Source organism: Canis lupus, chromosome 1, assembly GCF_011100685.1.
Source record: "Canis lupus familiaris isolate Mischka breed German Shepherd chromosome 1, alternate assembly UU_Cfam_GSD_1.0, whole genome shotgun sequence".
In the NCBI taxonomy this organism is placed as follows: Eukaryota; Metazoa; Chordata; class Mammalia; order Carnivora; family Canidae; genus Canis; species Canis lupus.
Genome location: NC_049222.1, coordinates 44775141 through 44793867, shown reverse-complemented (window position 1 = coordinate 44793867; position 18727 = coordinate 44775141). Strand labels below are relative to the sequence as shown.

At 40.5% G+C, this 18727-nt stretch overlaps 1 protein-coding gene across 1 annotated transcript in view; it reads left to right on the top strand.

Annotated features, from left to right (window-relative positions):
* The window catches only part of CNKSR3 (CNKSR family member 3), an 88053-nt gene that overhangs the window by 53142 nt on the left and 16184 nt on the right, over positions 1-18727 (top strand). Inside the window, exons 3-7 of the mRNA XM_038526372.1 lie at positions 5934-6136; positions 6853-6940; positions 11820-11861; positions 14535-14654; positions 16749-16808. Coding sequence (XP_038382300.1) covers positions 5934-6136; positions 6853-6940; positions 11820-11861; positions 14535-14654; positions 16749-16808 — 513 coding nt within the window. The remainder of the gene's footprint in view (positions 1-5933; positions 6137-6852; positions 6941-11819; positions 11862-14534; positions 14655-16748; positions 16809-18727) is intronic.

Sequence of the window (18727 nt, the reverse complement as noted above, 5' to 3'; positions counted from 1 at the left end):
GTCTGTGTTAGTTTCATTTTCTTATCTTCTGTGGAGAATAAAAAGATGGAGATGGTCCTGAACGAAAATGCCCTCTTCTAAACCAAAATGAGAAATCGATTGATTTTCATGTATTTTTGTTACTATAAAAACCTTTTTTATGTTTCCCAGGTATCTGTGATATATAAATAACCGCTGCTTGTGCTTGCAGTAATCACCTTATGAAATGGTAGCTAGGTGGGAAAGAATGTGAACGTAGTTACACTTTGCAAGAGGATTAGCTTTGGCTTGAACATAAATGAGTTAAATCCTGCCAGGTTGTGACTCTTGCATCACACCCATGGCTGCGTGAGTAACTTTTTTAGGCGTGGGCTAAAAACACCTGTGAGGGCATGGTGTTTCCAAACTGGTTGCCGTCCGGTGGGATCCACGTCTGGTCTGTGTGGTGCCACGTTCAGGATACAGTTTCCCCAACTGTCAGGATTTGGACTCATTCCGCAGCATTCAGGCTGGGTTAAGTAACGCCGTGAACCTGAGCCAGGGGCATATACAATTACATCACTGAGAATGGTGGGAAAGAATGTGTTCCCGATTATTTTGCCATTGCTGGTCTGCGTTCCGTTGATTATATAACACTTGCTGCATTGTGCATATTCTTCTTCTTAAAATGGACAGAGCTTTGTCTCCTGCTCTGAGATGCGCTGCTCTTGTTTACAAAAGTAATGGGGAAATTATTTGTGGTTGATAAATGAGCTGCCACGGGGGAGACGCTGTGGCCAAGTGGTGTGAGTGTTGGCCTGGGAGGCCGGCTTTTTTGCATTCTAATCCTGGCTCTGCTACACACTCCTTGCTCTGTGACCTCTGGGGAAACGACGGTGTCTGTTTTCCCCATCTGTACAGTAACACTCCCTGGACGTGGCGGTACACTAATGTGTGTGTTGCATTGCCCAGAAGATGTCTTAGAGTCCTGTTTATTATTAAAGCTGTATGGTGGTGGTTTTTTTTTTTTTCCTTCAGTGAAACATATTTGAGTTTACTTTTATTATACTTTCTGGGAAGATCACTTTTCCATCTTTTCTGCTCATTTGATTTGACTCTTTCAACTTCGAGGAAGGGCTTTGAGGACAAGTAAATTACTTTGCAATGCACAGTATGAGAGGTGAGGAGGAAGGGTAGGTTAGAGGCATGTAGTTTATAGCAAGCCAGATAATAAACACAGCAACTGCCTCTTTGCTTTTACCCCTTCCCTACCTCTTAAAATACTGGACCGAAGCGAACAAAGCTGGACAAATGCCAGAACCTAAAGCTGCATTTTATCTCCTACAATTTCCTTCTAATTTCCTTTGTAGGCAAAGGTTTGACCTCAAACTCATTCTGGACATGCTTTGTGCAGTACAGTGCCAGTGAAGGCATTTGACAGGAGGGTCACAGGAGGGTTCTCAAATGAGTGTGCCTTTCCTGGGTTGGGGAGGGTTTTAGAATTTGATTAAAGTATCTTTTCATCTTGATATAATCTCCCTTTAAAATGTTCCTATTATAAATGTATATGTTAATTATACTATTTGTTTAATCCATTTACATTATATATAATCTTTGTATATATAGTGATAATTTTTCCCCTTGAACAACCCACCCCTTCGGCAGTTAATATATATTTGCTGTTGGCCCTGGGGTTATAAAAGAGGTTGTAATGTAAACTTGGTTTGGTGGCTGCTGGTTTTGTGATGCACAGGAAGTGAGTAGAATTTAGATTAAAGAGAGGAAAAAACAAAACCATTGGAAAGTTCTGGAAAGAACAGGGCAGATACAATGGATAAAAACCTAAAAAAGGGACTAGCTATTGGTGAAGATTCCAAAACCAGTGAGCAGATGGTCCACAGATATCTAGTCACAGATAGAGAAGAGAGCCAAGAGAGAACACCACTGCCTTTGGCCAATATTGACCTTGGCAAGCTGGTGCAGCTCAGACAGGGCTTGTATTGTGAAGTAGAACCAAGACCACTTCCCAGGATTGAATTCAGAGTCTGAGCCCAACTTTTCTCCACCTCTCTGGGGCAGACTCTAGGGCTGCTCTTTCCAGTAGGACAACTATTTGCCATGTGCAACTATTTAAAACAAATTAAAATGAAATAAAATTCAGTTCCTCAGTTTCACTAAGCTGCATTTCAAGTGCTCATAGCTACTGGTGGCTAGTGCCTATCAGATTTGGATAGTGCAGATAGAGAGCATTTTCTTAATTGCAACAGGTTCTATTGACCTACACTAGTCTGGAGGGTGTGATTGAGAGTAAGAAAGTATAATTGTAACCCATTTTTGTTGCCCAATCAATCAAACCCTAGTTACCAAGGTAGACACATATATGTATATATTATATATTATATATAGAAATATATAAAAATATATAATATATAAATATTAATATATTTAATATATAAAATATATATCTTAAAGATTTTATTTATTTACTTTGGAGAGAGAGAGCAAGCACACCTACAACAGGGAGAGAGGAGCAGAGAGGGAGAGAGGATCTCAAGCAGACTCCCCCCTGAGCACAGAGCCCATTGCAAGGGCTCAATCTGACTATTCTGATGAGATCAGGGCCTGAGTCAGACACTTAACTGTCCTTCATTTTTAAGATTGAAGTAGGTTGAGAAAGTGAACAAAGTCAAATCAGTACACATGTTAAGTGATGCCACCTAAATGTGTGCTTAAATGAAATACCTATAATATATTTACCTGCACAGGACACTTCTCTGCACTTGTATATCCCTGACATTATTCAGTTCATCATTTACCCATCTATGGCAAATCATTAAAATAGTGTTCTCTTCATTATGGGGAGAAATCATGCAGGCAGAGTAATCTTTGCTGACAGTTTGTATTTAACTTATCTTGCTTATGAGTATATTAAATGCCTTTGGGAAAAACTGTGGAATATAGTACTTAGGTTGTGACTTCATTGATCCAAGCCAGTGAGATGGTTTAGACTGTGTGTCTCTGCCATACCTTCATCACACATGTTAGATCATGGACAGGGTCGGGAGGAATGGGAAAAGAAGGTAGAAGAGAAGTATAAGATTCATCTTTAGCTAAAATGTGCATAATTAGGGCACTAGAAGAGTGGGAATCTGCCTGCCTCCTGTGTAATTTCTCTAGCCAGACCAGGAAGTGGTAACCCCTGATGGCTCACCTCTAAGGATCGAGATATCCACAGAAGGGTTTATGTATGTGTACAGATTTTCAGACACTCATTTCATTCCTTACTTGGTTTCTACATTAGAGGTTCTACATTAGAGGTTTCTTATGTTTCTACATTAGAGGTTCTCTTGAGCTAATATAATCAGTTTCTTGTTCTCTTCTTGTGTGGAATGGGGTGGAAGGGGAAGGAATGGTCTTTCCTTTGCTCCTTCTTTCTATCTTGTTAAAACTGTACTCCATTATAGCTGCCTCTGTTCATCCTTCCAGTCCCATGATGGGTTTTGGGTGGGAAACCAGAATCCGAGTGCATTGAGTGGAAATGAAAAGAACCAGTTCACAAGAAGCGAACACTTCCCCTTTATTTGAATATTAAAAATGGGAGGTTTATATGAGATTGAAGTTTAACAATTCTCAAAACACTGAAATATGTTTAATCCTCTTTGAGTTCAAGAAGTGAATGTTATGTGTAGTAATAAGAGTCCCAAGTCATTTCTGGTGACAACGATTATAGAAAGCTAACTTCCCTGTGTTTAGTTCAGAACTCTTGATGGAAGTTGGCAGCCTAAGTAATTGACTGAATGAGGGGACAGTTCCCTTTAATTAGTTACAAGTCCTTCAAAACAAGCTTGTTATGTGGCTCTTTATCCATTCACTTGTGAGTCTTTGATTCTCTGAATTTAAAAAGCATGATGAAAATCCATCTTTGTTACTTTTGTCTTCTCTGTTGAGGGACAATGTCATATTTTAGTCTGTAGAAAATGACAGGAAAAATATGAAGGAATATGAGATTTGGATAGAACATTACTGTTAAGACCAAACATTTTTATTAGGAAATTTTATTTCATAAAATTATGAAATAATGTACTTACTATGAAAATTTTAAATCTTGTTGAAGACAGCTTCCATTTAATGGATCTGGGGAAATATTTTTCTTTTTTTTTATTGTACTCTTTTCAAAATTTCTTTTTTTTTTTTAATTTTATTTATTTATTCATGAGAGACAGAGAAGCAGAGACACAGGCAGAGGTTAGAAGCAGGCTCCCTGTGGGGAGCCTGATGCAGACTCGATCCCAGGACCCCGGGTCACATCCTGAGCCAAAGGCAGATGTTCAACCACTGAGCCACTCCTGTGCACTTCTTCTCAAAATTTTTATCTAAATTTTTTAAACAGCACTTTTTATTTTACTATAGGGAGCAACATAAATTTAAGCTTCATGAACATTTTACTGTAGTGAAAACCCAGCTACAGTCAGTGTCACCAGAAGTTACTTGGAACTTTTATTACTATACAAACCTTAACTTCTTGAACATCGGGGGATGGAGCAGGTCAGGATAGAATTTGGGAGGAGTTAACCAGCTTGGTAGTTTGTAGACCCAGGGCCACTGGCTACTCTTCTTTTCCTTGTCAACTACCCATCCTGTTTTCTGTCTTCTTCTGTCCTGTCTTGGGCAGGGAGCGTGGACGGGGACCATGCAGCATAGCGATCAAAACTTTGTGCCCTCACTGCTGATGGCCTTGATTTAGAATCCCACCTCTCTGGAGAATTTAATGGCTCTGTGCTTCAGTTTCATCACCGGTAAAAAAGAGAGCCTATCATTTCCACCTTCACTTGTTTTTTCTCCGAGATAATACTCGTTGATCAGTTGGCCCAATCTTGGAAAGGCATAGAGTACGTATTCAGTAATATTGGCCATTCTGTTATTCCTAATGTTTAAATGGCACCACATTTTTGGTTTGGGATCCCATTGAAACAATTTAATATACCCCAGAAATATCTTAATTTTTTGTTAAAATAATGAAACACCAACTTGGGGAATGTACATGCAGTTGAATACAGAAATTCATCCCTCCTTCCCCCAAAGTCATCTTAGATTTAGGTGTTGCCTCTGGGTTTTGTTCTCTACCTATCACATGTGATTCATTTTTTTCAAAGTACCAAAGTAAGCTGAATGTTATCCAGAAAGAACCCAGGTTATAAACTCAAGAGACGGAAATTACATTTTGGGTGAATTGACATCTGGTCAGTGCTGCTCCGTTTCTGGGCAAGCTAGTCTCACCTGATGGAAATTCATCCATTGGTGAATACTTGATTGTCTGCTGTGCTGCTGCTATGGCAGTGAGCTGGCCACAGAACTCGGCTCTCAGGCTCTGCGTCCCCATGGAGGAAGATGGTGCCCAACATGGTGGTTCAGAGAAGTGGCAGATCAGTGATGTGCTGGGGAGTGACCTCAAGGGGCATTTGGAATGTCTGGAGACCTCTTTGGTTGTCACAACTAGGGAGAGGGTGCTACTGGCCTCTAATGAGTAGAAGCCAGGAGTGCTGCTAAACATCCTGCAATGTATGGGAATCCTCCCTCTCCCCCTCACCCCAACCAAAACAGAGAATCCTGGGCTTTAAAAGTCAGTAGGGCTTCGGCTGAGAAACTACTACCCTAGATAGTCAGGGAAGCCTCAAAGATGAGGGAACCTTTGGGCTAGTATGTAAATGTAGGAAAGAGCTGTCCATGCATAGATTTGTGGCAGGAGCATTTTGAAAAGAGGAGCTAGCAAGAACAAAATCCCCAAGACTGGAGTAAGCTGGATGCAGAACAGAAGAAGCTGGAGTGGGGAAGATCGGCACCATGGGTAAATCATGGAGGGTTTTATGGTGTTGTTAGAGTTACTCAAGTTGCTCGATGGGCTTTTGAGTGATTATAAGAGTTTGGACATTGTTGATTGTTTTGATTTTTTTCCCTTTGATCTTATTTTTCCACAGAATTATGGCCTGGAAACCGATAATATGAAGAACTTAGTTCTGAAACTGCGGGCATCTTCCCACAACTTACAAAATTACATTAGTAGCCGGCGGAAAAGTCCGGCTTATGATGGAAACACTTCCCATAAGCCCCCCAATGAGTTCCTGACTTCCGTGGTGGAGCTAATAGGTGCGGCCAAGGCCTTATTAGCTTGGCTGGACAGGTAAGTGACGCCTGCACTCAACTGTCCAATCAGTGGAGGGCCCGAGCTGCACTTAGGCCTGTCCCTCTCCTGTCACTTCCACCTCTGAAGGGGTTCTGGCTCTGTGGGGGATTTTAGGGTCCCTTTGGAGGCTACTCAAAGGGTGAATGGCAGGAGCCAATGAAGCTCCACTTGGAGAAGGTCTGGAACCGTGCTGAAGCTGTGCTTCACTGTCGGTAAATGCTCATGATTATTTGGCTGCTCTGAAGGCTCCTAGTTGACCTCTATAGGAACATTAATTCTTTTGGCTCATTTTATGATGTGTTTTTATCTAGCACATCTCTGTCTCTTTTCTGTTCACATTCCTGTTTTGGGGAGGAAACAGTTGCATGACAAGTCTTCTGAGCCAGCCTGTGGTGTGGCCATGCGTTTCAGCATATATGGTGCAGGATCCTGGTGCCCACAACCCCCCCTTTTTTTTTTTATTTTTATTTTTTATTTATTTTATTTATTTATTTTTTAATTTGTATTTATTTATGATAGTCACAGAGAGAGAGAGAGAGAGGCAGAGACACAGGCAGAGGGAGAAGCAGGCTCCATGCACCGGGCGCCTGATGTGGGATTCGATCCCGGGTCTCCAGGATCGTGCCCTGGGCCAAAGGCAGGCGCCAAACCGCTGCGCCACCCAGGGATCCCCACCCTTTTTTTTTTTTTAAAGAACATTTGTTGCTTTCCAGGGCTCCATTTACGGGGATCACTGATTTCTCAGTAACGAAGAACAAAATCATCCAGCTTTGCCTGGACCTGACCACTACAGTCCAGAAGGTCAGTGTATCATTGTTGCTTTTCAACACTGTTTCCCTCCTTTGCCCTATCCTATTCTTCAGAGGGCTCACGTCCTTTTCACTTCTCTGCTCTGCGCCATTTTTTTCTGAATCCCAACTGGGGAAAGATGAAAGGCTTTTACTTGATGTGTTGTACAGATGGTTTCTGAAAAATGACCAGTGCCTTTTACATCAAAGATTACCTTCTTTTGTTTTAAATAGAAATTCTGGAGTAACCAAGTGGCATAAGGTTAAGAAATGCTAAGGGGGGAAGGAGCACAGGCTGGATTGAGGTGGAATTCAGGTTTTGATGTGTGACTAGAGTGACCCTCGTTGAAAAGGCCACATTTTGAGTAATCTGTGCTTGCCTGGATCAAATGGGCTTATGTCGTCTCAGGGTGTTTTCCTGGTACTCACAGAGGTGTTGGTTATTATAAACTGATGGTAGGAAAAAAATCTCCCCATTGGAGGTACAGATCTTGAACTGTTCACATCAGGAGAATGGTGCCTGCTGAGCATCCTCATCACTTTTGCCCCCTGCCTTTTTTGAGCCTTACACTGCCTGGCACATGATAAGTGGTGATTTTTAAATGTGTATTTAAGTAATGAGATAATGGTTTTGACCAGAAGCTGATGTGAATTTGTCACTTATCAGGCGAAATTTAGCGCAAACCTAGGGGGTGGAAGAGGTATTATTTTTGTTTTTGTTTTCCCTTTGATGCTTCAGAGACTGACAGCCATAGGTTCAAATCATAACTCTACCACTGGTTAGCCCTGGGACCTTGGAAAAGTTGCTTAAAACTTAGGAGCCTCATTTTTTTGGTCTGTAAAATGAGAATACTAATACTTACCATACCAGATTATTTGGCAGGATTTTTATAACAATAATTGTTGAATAAGAATAAAAGGGGAAAAAAGTGTAATATAATGACAAATGGTGACCCCCAAAATATGAAAATGTATGCATAGAAGTATTTATAATACACACACCGCCTGTGTACAAAGGAGGAAGGAAGTACAGTAGGTAATTTGGAAGAAAAGTTGGGTTTACTTTGGCAGGGAGAGAAGTAGGGATGGAGCATAGGAGTCAAGCCCCTGCTCTCCCAGGAAGGAAAAGAAACACTTTTTTCATATAAAGAACATTACATGACCACACATATATATTTGTGTAAAATTAGATATAGAGAAGTTGTGTAAAATATTTATTGAAAATAACAATATCTACTGTAAAAGATTGGCATGAAGATTAAATGAAATAATATATGTAAAGCACAGTGCCCACAAAAAGTCATAGCATTTAAGTAGGAAATATAAAAATCATGCCTTGATAAAGAAGATGTGGTGTATACACACACACACACACACACACACACACACACACTGGAATATTACATAAAAAAAGAAATTTTAACCATTTGCAACTATGTGGATGGAACTAGAGTGGATGGAACTTACACTAAGCAAAATAAGCCAAAGAAGGACAATTATCATATGATTTCACTCATATGTGGAATTTAAGAAACAGAACAGGATCATAGGGGAAGGGAGGGAAAAATATAAGACGAAATCAGAGAGGGAGATAAACCATAAGGGACTCTTAACTCTAGGAAACAAACTGAGGGTTGCTTCAGGGGCAGGGGTAGGGGTGGGGAACTGAGGGATGGGCATTAAGGAGGGCACTGATGGGTGTTATATAAGACTGACGAATCACTGACCTCTACCTCTGAAATGAACAATACACTATATGTTAATGAATTAAAAATTAACACTTAAAAATTTTAAACATAAAAAATCATGCCTTGTACTGCTTTTCTGGCAACAAACTTGATGGTTTAAGGAGAGGAAGTTAACAAGTATGTTGCTCTTTTTTTTCTGTTCTTGGCCTTTTGTTTGTTTATTTAAATTTGAACAATTTTTAAGGATGGAGATTGGCCAAATCTGAACATACATGGGAGTATCACTGTGCACTTAGATTGAAAAAGATGTTTCGCTCTTGTGAACATATGTTTTCTTCAGCAGTCAGAGAACACAGGTGCTTTGGCAAGTGAATTTTTGTGTGCACACAGGTTAGAAATAACAAACTTGATGAGTGAGCTGAACTCCTTTTTCTGTGATGGCAGCGACAAGCCTGGATGAGCCAGGAGGCTTCACGCTCTCTTACAGCGAGGGGAAGTTCAGTTTTCTTCAAAACTTCTTGGCGGAAGGTCTGTTGACTTTTCCGGAAGAAACCAGGCTTTTCCACTTATCCCTTTATTCTGGGAAATTTAAGGAATGAAAATTGTGCCCTTCTTTGCGGTGACAAGGATCATGTTCTCCTGGGGTCCTTCCTTATTACTTTCGTCTCCATCTGTGAGGGGAGACATTTGCTCATCCTTTTGCTCCTTTCTCTCCTCCACATGTTGCTGTCTGCCCTCCTCTTTCTCGTCACTTTGTGTCCTTCTGTTTGGGGCTAAGGTGTCAGTCTCGTGATCTGAAGGGTACGTGGTGGCTGCTCTTCCCCTGTAAGGACCCTGCACCTGTCTAGGTAAGCATGCCTCAGCTGCTGCCCCACACCAAGTTCACGGATAGACCTCCCGTCCAGTTTGCAGGCTCTGCTGTCAGACGAAGGAAACTCTGTATGTTGCTCTGTCCTCGTAAAGTTGTGATGACAGGAAACCTGCAATCACAGTGGTGGGAGATGAAATGACAGGGGTAGGTGCCAGAGTCCACTGCGGAGAAAGTGGCCCAGGAGGACTGAACAGAAAGCAAGGTGGCCATGAAAGCAGAGGAGAAAGAAGCCACGAGAGCTGGTTGTGTCTCAGTCATGTGCCACATGCTTGACATGTGATCATGTTTACTTCTCAGCAGATCTCTGAGCTAGGGTTGATCGTGTTGGCTTTATGGAGGAAGAAATAGGCTCAAGTCACCTCAGCTGCTATGGAGTTAGAATAAGGAAGTGCAGAGGAGGGAAGGGGCACCTGATATCAGCCCTGGCTGGGTCCCTGCCAGGTAGGCTGGCCTGAGTCCGCTGATCCAGGTGACCAAGGAATGTGACAAAGCTCAGCCCCACTGTCTGGCTCCTGACGGGTGACTCGGTTCCAGGACTTCTTTTTTTCCAGTCCATTGCCTTTATGCCAAACACCATGAAGTCATGTGTGCAGCTGCTTCCTCCCAGTAGCAATGGGTGTGGGAGCCTGTATTCATGGCAGCAAAAGGTAAAAAGTGAGCTCTCTTGCATGCAGACTTGAACAAATTTGGGGGGCAGGAGAGCTCCTCTAATGACTTGGCTCCCACCCCACAGGGAGCCCATTTTCTTGGTGGCTTCTTAGATCTGTCAAGGAATCAAGTGTCAGGATCCCCGAGGTCACACAGCCACCTTGAGTCATGGGTTCTGGTGTATCAAGAAGAGCTGTCTGTCTGTGGGTGATTATCTCATGAGAGTGACAGGGCTTATCACATCATTTTGGGATTTGTAATGAAAAATCATAAACACATATTATTAGCTTTATTTCTAGCACAAGACTGCATTAAGTATTCTGTTTGCTAAAATTGATATTTATTTAATAATTCTCTCTTTCTTATGGTTTTAATATGAGTTGAGCCGTCGTGGTAGTCAAGCCTCTACACAAGAGGGAGGAGGAAAATCATACTTTTGAGTTATAATTATTCTATTTTACAGAAGTTGCTCCTGTAGGTTGAGATTATATCAGATTCATGCATGTAAAAATATATTTCTAAATTTCTTTTTTTTTTTTTTTTTTTGAGTGTTTTCTTACTTGGCTGCTCTTTTCCTGAGAATCAGTGTAAATTTTGGGAGCAGTGGAGTATTATTGTTTCTCACATTTTTTAATTGAGTAGAGAATTTTTTTTAAGAAGACATTGAAAATCTGATTACAAAATCGTATAGGGTAGATTATCATGCATTTCTAGTCCAGGCCCCCTCTCCCTGTAGTAGTAAAAAAATGACATCAAATGACTTTTGATTGAAGTGAAAATCTTTGACAGTTCCAAGAGTTGATTAACATCTTTCACGTACATGAAATAATTAGGATGTCCTAGTTTGGGATTATACTTAATGGTGCAAAATAAACTCTTAAAGGATCTAGGCCATTTTTCCCCCTGCATACTCTGCTATGGAGTTGGGAAACCTTTGCTGTAGACCAGTTCTAGAAGAACTGAGAGTTTCACATGGCAGCTTCATTGTGACCACTTTTAGACAGGACAATGGAGACCTCTATAATCAGCCAACTGGGTTCATACAGTTCCGAGGCTTTTGTTCTTAAGCTGAGTAAATAATGCTTTGCATTCCAGCCCTTTATTTGATGTCATCAATAGCATACCTCAAGACCACTTTTTTGGCAGTGTGTTAATGAATGTTTTGTTGAACGCTTTTCATTTATTAAGGACTGAGATATCTGATTTAATCTCAGTGGTGCTTAAAATAAACTTTTGTGGCTACGTTTACTCAAGCCCTTATTTGAAAGCTATTCTTACAAGCAGGCCCAGAGCTAAAAGATTCCTGGCTTGTTGGCCAAGTGCTAGTTGAGCACGGGGTCACATTTGGGAGCCATTGTCCAGTTTCTTGGACTTGATTTCTGGCTTACTACTCTCTGCCCAGTCTAGATGGTTGGTGGATTCCAGTTCAGTTCTTTTCATAGGTTTTCTGATTAAGTAATCGGTCAAATGCATTCCCTGGATGATAAGCTCCTTCAGTCAGGAGAGAGTAGGACCTTAGGAGGAGGTGGATGTCCCCCTCTGTGCCATCTGCACCCAGTGCTGGACTCCTTGAGCTGCAGGGTGAGGGACACACCCGGGATGTCTTGGGTACCTCTAGAGCTAAGTAACCAGTTTTTGGAAATTTCTAGCTCTTACAGTTTTCTTTTTCTTCTTTCCTTCTTTAGGATTGCCTTGTAGCAGAAATGGAAGATAAAGTTTTAGCTGTAGTAAGTATACCTAAGTTACTGTAAAATTCCTTTTCCCAAACCAATGGGACTCACATTAATTCAAGTAAAAAATTCTGTGGCTAATTCCTTTAGGATATACTTTGAAATATTGGCTTTTGGGAGTTGAATCTATTAATTTAGGTAGCGAGGTAAGATTAAAAGTTATTTAACAACAAGAAGATTACTGTGAAAATTCCTGTGCTTAACTTGCATAGATGGGAGTCTCTGTTTCATTAGGTACAATTATACTTAAATTACCAGCTAGCCTGTTAATCAGGGATATACTGATCTGCATATTTCACTTTAGGAACATTTTGATTAAAAAAAAAATCCTTGGCAAAAACTTTATGATGGAGGGGGGATGTGCTGTGATTGTTTAAAGAGCATTTTGTTACTATTCATCATCACTTCCTTCCTTTGACATAAGCCTGCCTGTGCCCTTTTGATAAGGCCTTCCTCCTACTGATGTTGAGGAATTTAGCAATGAAACTGCTATAAATATATTTTCCATAAATAGGAAGGCTAAACAAATTGGGGGAATGTAAGAAGTGTCACTTCTTGGATTCTCCCCCTTGGAAAAAAAAAATCACTCTTTGGAATTTCCTGATTTCTTTGGTGGCTTAATTTTGAAAGATTAGGTGAATCTGACTGAAGGAGACAACCACATAACCCCTGTTAATTCTACATGGAGAACACTGAATAGGGATCTTCATGTCTCAGAAATTTTACCTGATCAATGTTTGGGGTCAGAGAATGTGAGCCAGTACTAAAAAGATCATACACCTAAATGTAAAGCACAGATCTGTGTATCTCCTAGATGATAACAGAAAAAAATCTAGGTTGGGGCAGCCCCGGCGGCACAGCAGTTTAGCGCCGCCTGCAGCCCAGGGTCTGATCCTGGAGACCCAGGATCGAGTTCCACATCGGGCTCCCTGCATGAGCCTGCTTCTCCCTCTGCCTGTGTTTGTGCCCCCACCCCCACCCCGTCTCTCTCATGAATAAATAAATAAAATCTAAAAAAAAAAAAAATCTAAGTTGACCTTGTGTTTGCTGATGAGTTTTTACATACAACACCAAAAACAGAATCCATGAAGGAAAAATTGTTAAGGTGGTTGAGGTGGAACACTGTGCTCTATGAAAGTGTTAAGAGTGAAAAGACAAGCCACAGACCGGGAACAAGTATTTTTAAAACACATATAAGATAAAGGACTTGTATCCAAAATGTACAAAGAACTGTTTAAACTCAATAATAAGAAAATAACTCAATTAAAAAGTGGGCAAAAGATCTGAACGACACCTCAGCATAAAAGATGGGCATTCGACAAATAAGTATGGGGAACGATGTTCAACGTCGTGTGTCATTAGGGAATTGCAAATTAAAACAAGAGTGAGATACCACTACACACCTATTAGAATAACTGAAATCCAAAACATGACAACACCAAATGCTGACAAGGATATAGAGCAGTACGAGCTCTTGTTCATTGCTGGTGGGAATGCAAAATGGTACAGCCACTTTGGAAGACACTGTAGTAGCTTCTTACAAAACCAAGCCTACTCTTAACCTACGATCTAGCAGTTCTACCCCTGGGTATTTATCTGGTCACAAAAACCTGTACAGAATGTTACAGCAACTTTGTTCATAACTGCCAAAACTTGGAAGCAGCCACATGTCCTCTAGTAGGTGACTATATAAACTGGCACATCCAGACAATAAAACATTATTCATAATATTCAATATTATTCATAAAAAGAAATGATTTATAAAGCCATGAAAAGATATGGAGGAGCCTTAAATGCACATTACCAAGAAAAAGAAGCCAATCTGAAAAGGCTGCGTATTGTATGATTCTAATTATCTGACATTCTGGAAGAGGCAAAACTGTGAGACAGTAAACAGATCAGTGATTGCCAAGGGTTCATTGTGGGAAAGGCAGGAGAGGTGAATAGGTGAAGCACAGGGGGTTTTTAGGTAGTGAAACTAGTCTGTATGGTACCATAGTAGTGGTTATAAGACATTATGCACTTGTTGAAACCCATAGAATTGTACACCACAAAGAATGAGCCCTAATGTAAACTGTGGACTTTTGTTGATACTTAGGTACCAATTTTGGTTCATCAGTTCTAACAGATATACCACAGTAAAGCAAAATATTTTTAATATCTTGTTATTATTAACTATGTTCTAGCTATTGTTGGAAGTTGGGATGGGGAAGGAAGTATATAGAAATTCGGTACTTTATGCTCAGTTTTTCTGTAAACCTAAAACTGCTTTAAAAAGAAAATCTATTTAAAAAATTGCAGACAAAATTTTTTTTAACTGTATGGGTATTTGATATGCTTACAATGTGAGTGATCACTAAGAAACCTTGCAAATGGCAGGGAATAGGTGATTCTCCCTCACTGCCAGATGGGGGTTTCTGTACAGTCCGTGGCTCTTCAGTGGCCTTAATTCACATAAGAGCTGCACTCTTTAAACAAAGCCAAAGTAGTGGCACTATTTCCTCCGATTGCAAATACAAAGTCCAAATGCCAAAGCTTCATTGGGTAGCATTATTAAAATGATTACTGACTGCAGCTATAGATTGTAGATGAAGTGCATTTCTTTAAAATTCAGCTTGAGATAAACTTGGTTAATGATTGAACCTTTCCTATTTGCCTGTCCAACTCTAGGTCAAGGTTTTAAATGGCATCTGTGACAAAACAATACGCTCTACTACGGACCCTGTTATGAGCCAGTGTGCGTGTCTGGAGGAAGTTCACTTGCCAAATGTTAAACCGGGAGAAGGCCTGGTGAGAATTCTAGAATCACTTGTTTTCTTTTAAAAAATAACAGTATCATTTATTAAATTTTTTTCTGATTCCTTATTGCTTTTGGTACAATTCTGAATAGAATTAAATTAGATTGTCTTCCATTATGTAGTTAGGAATTGGCCATCTTGAACTGTTGACAGGTTTTATGTCTTCAAAATATAAAAATAAATACAGGTTTTAAACTGTACTCTCATATCTTGAAGGGATTGTCTTAACAGTTTTATTTTTAGGCCTTAGCCCATGCAAGGAGATATAAAACATTTACACAAAGGAAAGATGGTCTCTGGGTACAAAACATCTGTTCTGAAAGTCTGTATTAGCACTTAGGGTGAATGTGAGAAGAGATGGTTGAAAGAAATGATTTCCTTAAAAAGTGTCCAGAAATGTTTCTTAAGTGACATATGAGCCCTATAACAAGAGGCCCTGAGCATACAAATAGGTAGAGATACCTGGCTACCTGGATCTGTGCCTTGATACCTAGATCTTCCAGCATCAGGCATGATTAATTTGCTGAGATTTAAGTGGAAGAAACTGTGAGGCTCCCTCATGAGCTTTTCAAGGGCTGTGATTTTGAGAGAGCTGGGTTTCCTCATCTGTCAGAAGTGAATAGTAATGGACAGCCTGGCTGGCTCAGCAGTTTAAGCACCCGCCTTCAGCCCTGGGCATGATTCTGGAGACCTGGGATGGAGTCCCACGATCCCTGCATGGAGCCTGCTTCTCCCTGTGCCTCTGCGTCTCTCATAAATAAATGAAATCTTAAAAAAAAAAAAAAAAAGGAGTGAATAGTAATAATGACTGCCTCACAGAGTTGTTGAAAGTATTAAATTAGATGATGAGTGCTGGGTGCCAGCTGCTAGATACATCGTTCCCTTGCATTCATTGGTGGCTTGCAGATACTGATAAGGAGGAGGACGAGGAAGGCCTAGTGTGTAGATAGCTGTGGGGAGGTACCAAGGCAGTCTCTGCTCTCAGGAAAACAAAAATCAGCCAAATATCGACAAGCTCATGTTCTTAGTAAGGAGTAATTCACATGTTGAGACTTCTTGGCTTCAAGGTGAATGATGGATTAAAGTAGTTTAAGCAGGGAAGACTTCCTGGAGGTGAGTTTATAGTTATGTCTCAAAGCAGAGAAATGCCCCCAGTGGCAGAAGTGGCCTCAGATGGTAAAGTTACATAAGTAAATGCTTTGCAAGGAGGAGTCCCATAGGTTGGGAGAAGTGGATTCTTCGGTGAATGAAAGAAACGGGAAAGGGGAGGAATGGAGAGAAGCTTGAAGGTGTAAGCATTTGATGAGATTCTCATTAGAGAGTAGGGTGGGTTGCTGAGGAAGACAAGTCCAAGGTCAAAATGATTTCTGAGGATGATCTACATTATTGCAAATTCAATACCAGAGTGAGCAACAAATCTTTTCCCCATCGACTGTTTGCCCTCCACCCACCACACCATCTTATAAAAGTTTAATAAACATTTTTTATATGTGATACAGTAGACGGTGGCAGTGTTTCCTCTCTGGTATGGTATTCGCCTCTGAGTTGGCTTACCAGGCCTGTCGGGGGAGCGTCTTTGTCTTTATGCTTCCCTTAAAATGGAAGAGTGCCTTTCCTAATAGACTCCCTATGTTGTGTTGCTTTAATAATCTTTGTGCATATATCCTGGTCTTCAGTGGCTTAAACAAGTCACCTCCATGATGACTGCTGCTCCCACGTTTATCTGAATATAGTGTGTCACCGGACAAAGAGATGGTCAGGAGAGAACGGTCCTTGTTTGAAATGCCTCATTCATCCGGCAGGTCTGAGAAGGTGCCTTCTGAGTCCCCAGAGTTTTATAACAAAATTCTCTGTGCCCAGAACACAAGTTACAATACCAGAGAGATCCAGCCCCTGATTTCTTTCATGAGCAGTTCCCTTTGTTTGCTCTCCTTCTCTCTTGTTTCCCAGTGTTTCAGGAGGCCTAAAAAAAATGAGTGTTGTTCTGAAGGGCTTGCCTTTAATGTTTTATAAGATGAAGTCTCCCCGGCGGCTGTGTTTTCTAAACTTTGGAGTAATGAGTTAATGTATTTGTGACTCCCTCTAGGGCATGTACATCAAATCAACCTATGATGGATTGCACGTGATTACTGGAACCACGGAAAACGTAAGTGGACGTATCCGTTGAATGTAAAAGCCATTATGTGTTTAAGCACACGTGACACAGAATCCCTCTACTTGGGGCTGCAGCGTGTGCATCCTATTTTATTATCTGTAGTCACTGTGGGGGCCGTTGTGTTCATTTCTGTTGCTAGGACGCTGCTTATCACCAGCTGTCATGAATTTATTATTTAAGTTGCCTTTTATTGCTGTCATTCACATACCTTGCCCAGTTATTACCCACCCCCCCACCCCTGTTAATTATTCCCTTTGCTCCTTGGAAGTGTTAACCCGTAAGTATAAAAACAGTGATCTCTTGTTGTTGAAAACCATTCTGACAAGAACTGGGATTGGTAGCCATATGTGTAAAATACAGTTTTTTGTTGTTGTTGTGTAATGGAATTTATATGTATCACCAAAGCGGCTATTTTGGGATTTTTACACAACGTAGATTCTTTTTATAGAGTTGTGTTTTGTAATGTTTGGCATGATACTGAAATTTCGGGTTTTTTCTTCCCCCCGATCTTTTGAATAGAAAAAGCAGGGCTGTTTCTACTGGGAGAGTCTTTGTATACTGTTAACTTCCTTTTGGAAAGGCTGCTCCATGAAGGGTTTTTCCTGAACCCCTCAAAACATTTTGAATTTGTAAAGAGTAGAGCCAATTGAATGCTTTCTTTTTGCAATCTACAATATGGCTAGTTTTTGATGACATTGATAGGAAGCTAAAAATGTTTGAAATGGCTTCTTGGATCTGTATGAAAGAAGCACATGTTTGTGGAACTAATCTGCTATTTAATCAACTAAAACAAGAGGAAATAATTCCTAAAAATAGAAGAAATTTGGTAACTTCTCTTCTAATCTGGTGGAAATACATGTTGAATTTTGAACTTTAGCTGCTAGGTCTTTTGATAAAATAAAATGGCATAATCTTCGATGAGGGTTTGTGACACAAACTTGATTTTTGTAGCAAGAAAGAAATGACATTGCTCAAGGCAGTGAATTTTAAGTAAGTTTTGTGATTCTGGCAGACAAATGAGTAGAAGATGGTGGTATCTTTAAGCATTCTTTGTCGAGCTACAGTGAAAATCACTGAGAAGCAATAGAAATTTTTATAGCACATACATGATAAGCAATAACAGCATGGGAAGTTATGCTTTTAGGTCAGGGATGGTGCAGAAGAGAAAAATGCATAACTCATTACACAGTTCATCCCTCATTCTTGTCGAGACTTAGCATATATCAGCTGAACCATAAGGAGAACATACTTGTGTACCATTCAGTGCATTGTTTTGGGGTTGGATGGATTCAGGGGGATGGTGAAGGTCATTTCAGTTTTTAAAGAATTGAAGTCTTAGATATAAAACTAAACTAACTGTCTACTGATTGCATTGTTTAACAGCCAGATCTGATCTGTGTGGCTGCAGACTCTCACTGGTCTTCCTAAAGCAGTTTTCATCTTGGATAAATGTGTAGCTCACTGTCATATTACTACCAGAAGGCACACAGATTTCTCCTCTTCAAACCACCCCCCTGCCTCCTGTCCTTTGGTTTTAAGGATGAGAGTTGAAACAGAGACTAAACAGGCTGCTTTTGAATGAAGTGAAATGTCTAATGTAAGGATACATTTCCTAGAATTCCAACCAGACTCAATAAGACTGGGTGAGAGATTTAAGATTTACCTGGATGTAGGTTGATCTCATACAGGACTATACAGAAGCCACCTAGAGACAGGTGGTTTCCATCTTGTTAAAGATCAAAAAAAGCGAAAACTTGTCTTATTCCAGTTGGCAATCCATTTGAAAATATCACTCATTCTTTTCAGTCATTGAGCTTGTGTTCACTGAGTACCTGGAATGTGCTGAACACTCGCTAAATCTCACAGATGTGGGTGAAAGGTTAGATAAGAGCCTACTTCTCAAGGGCTTA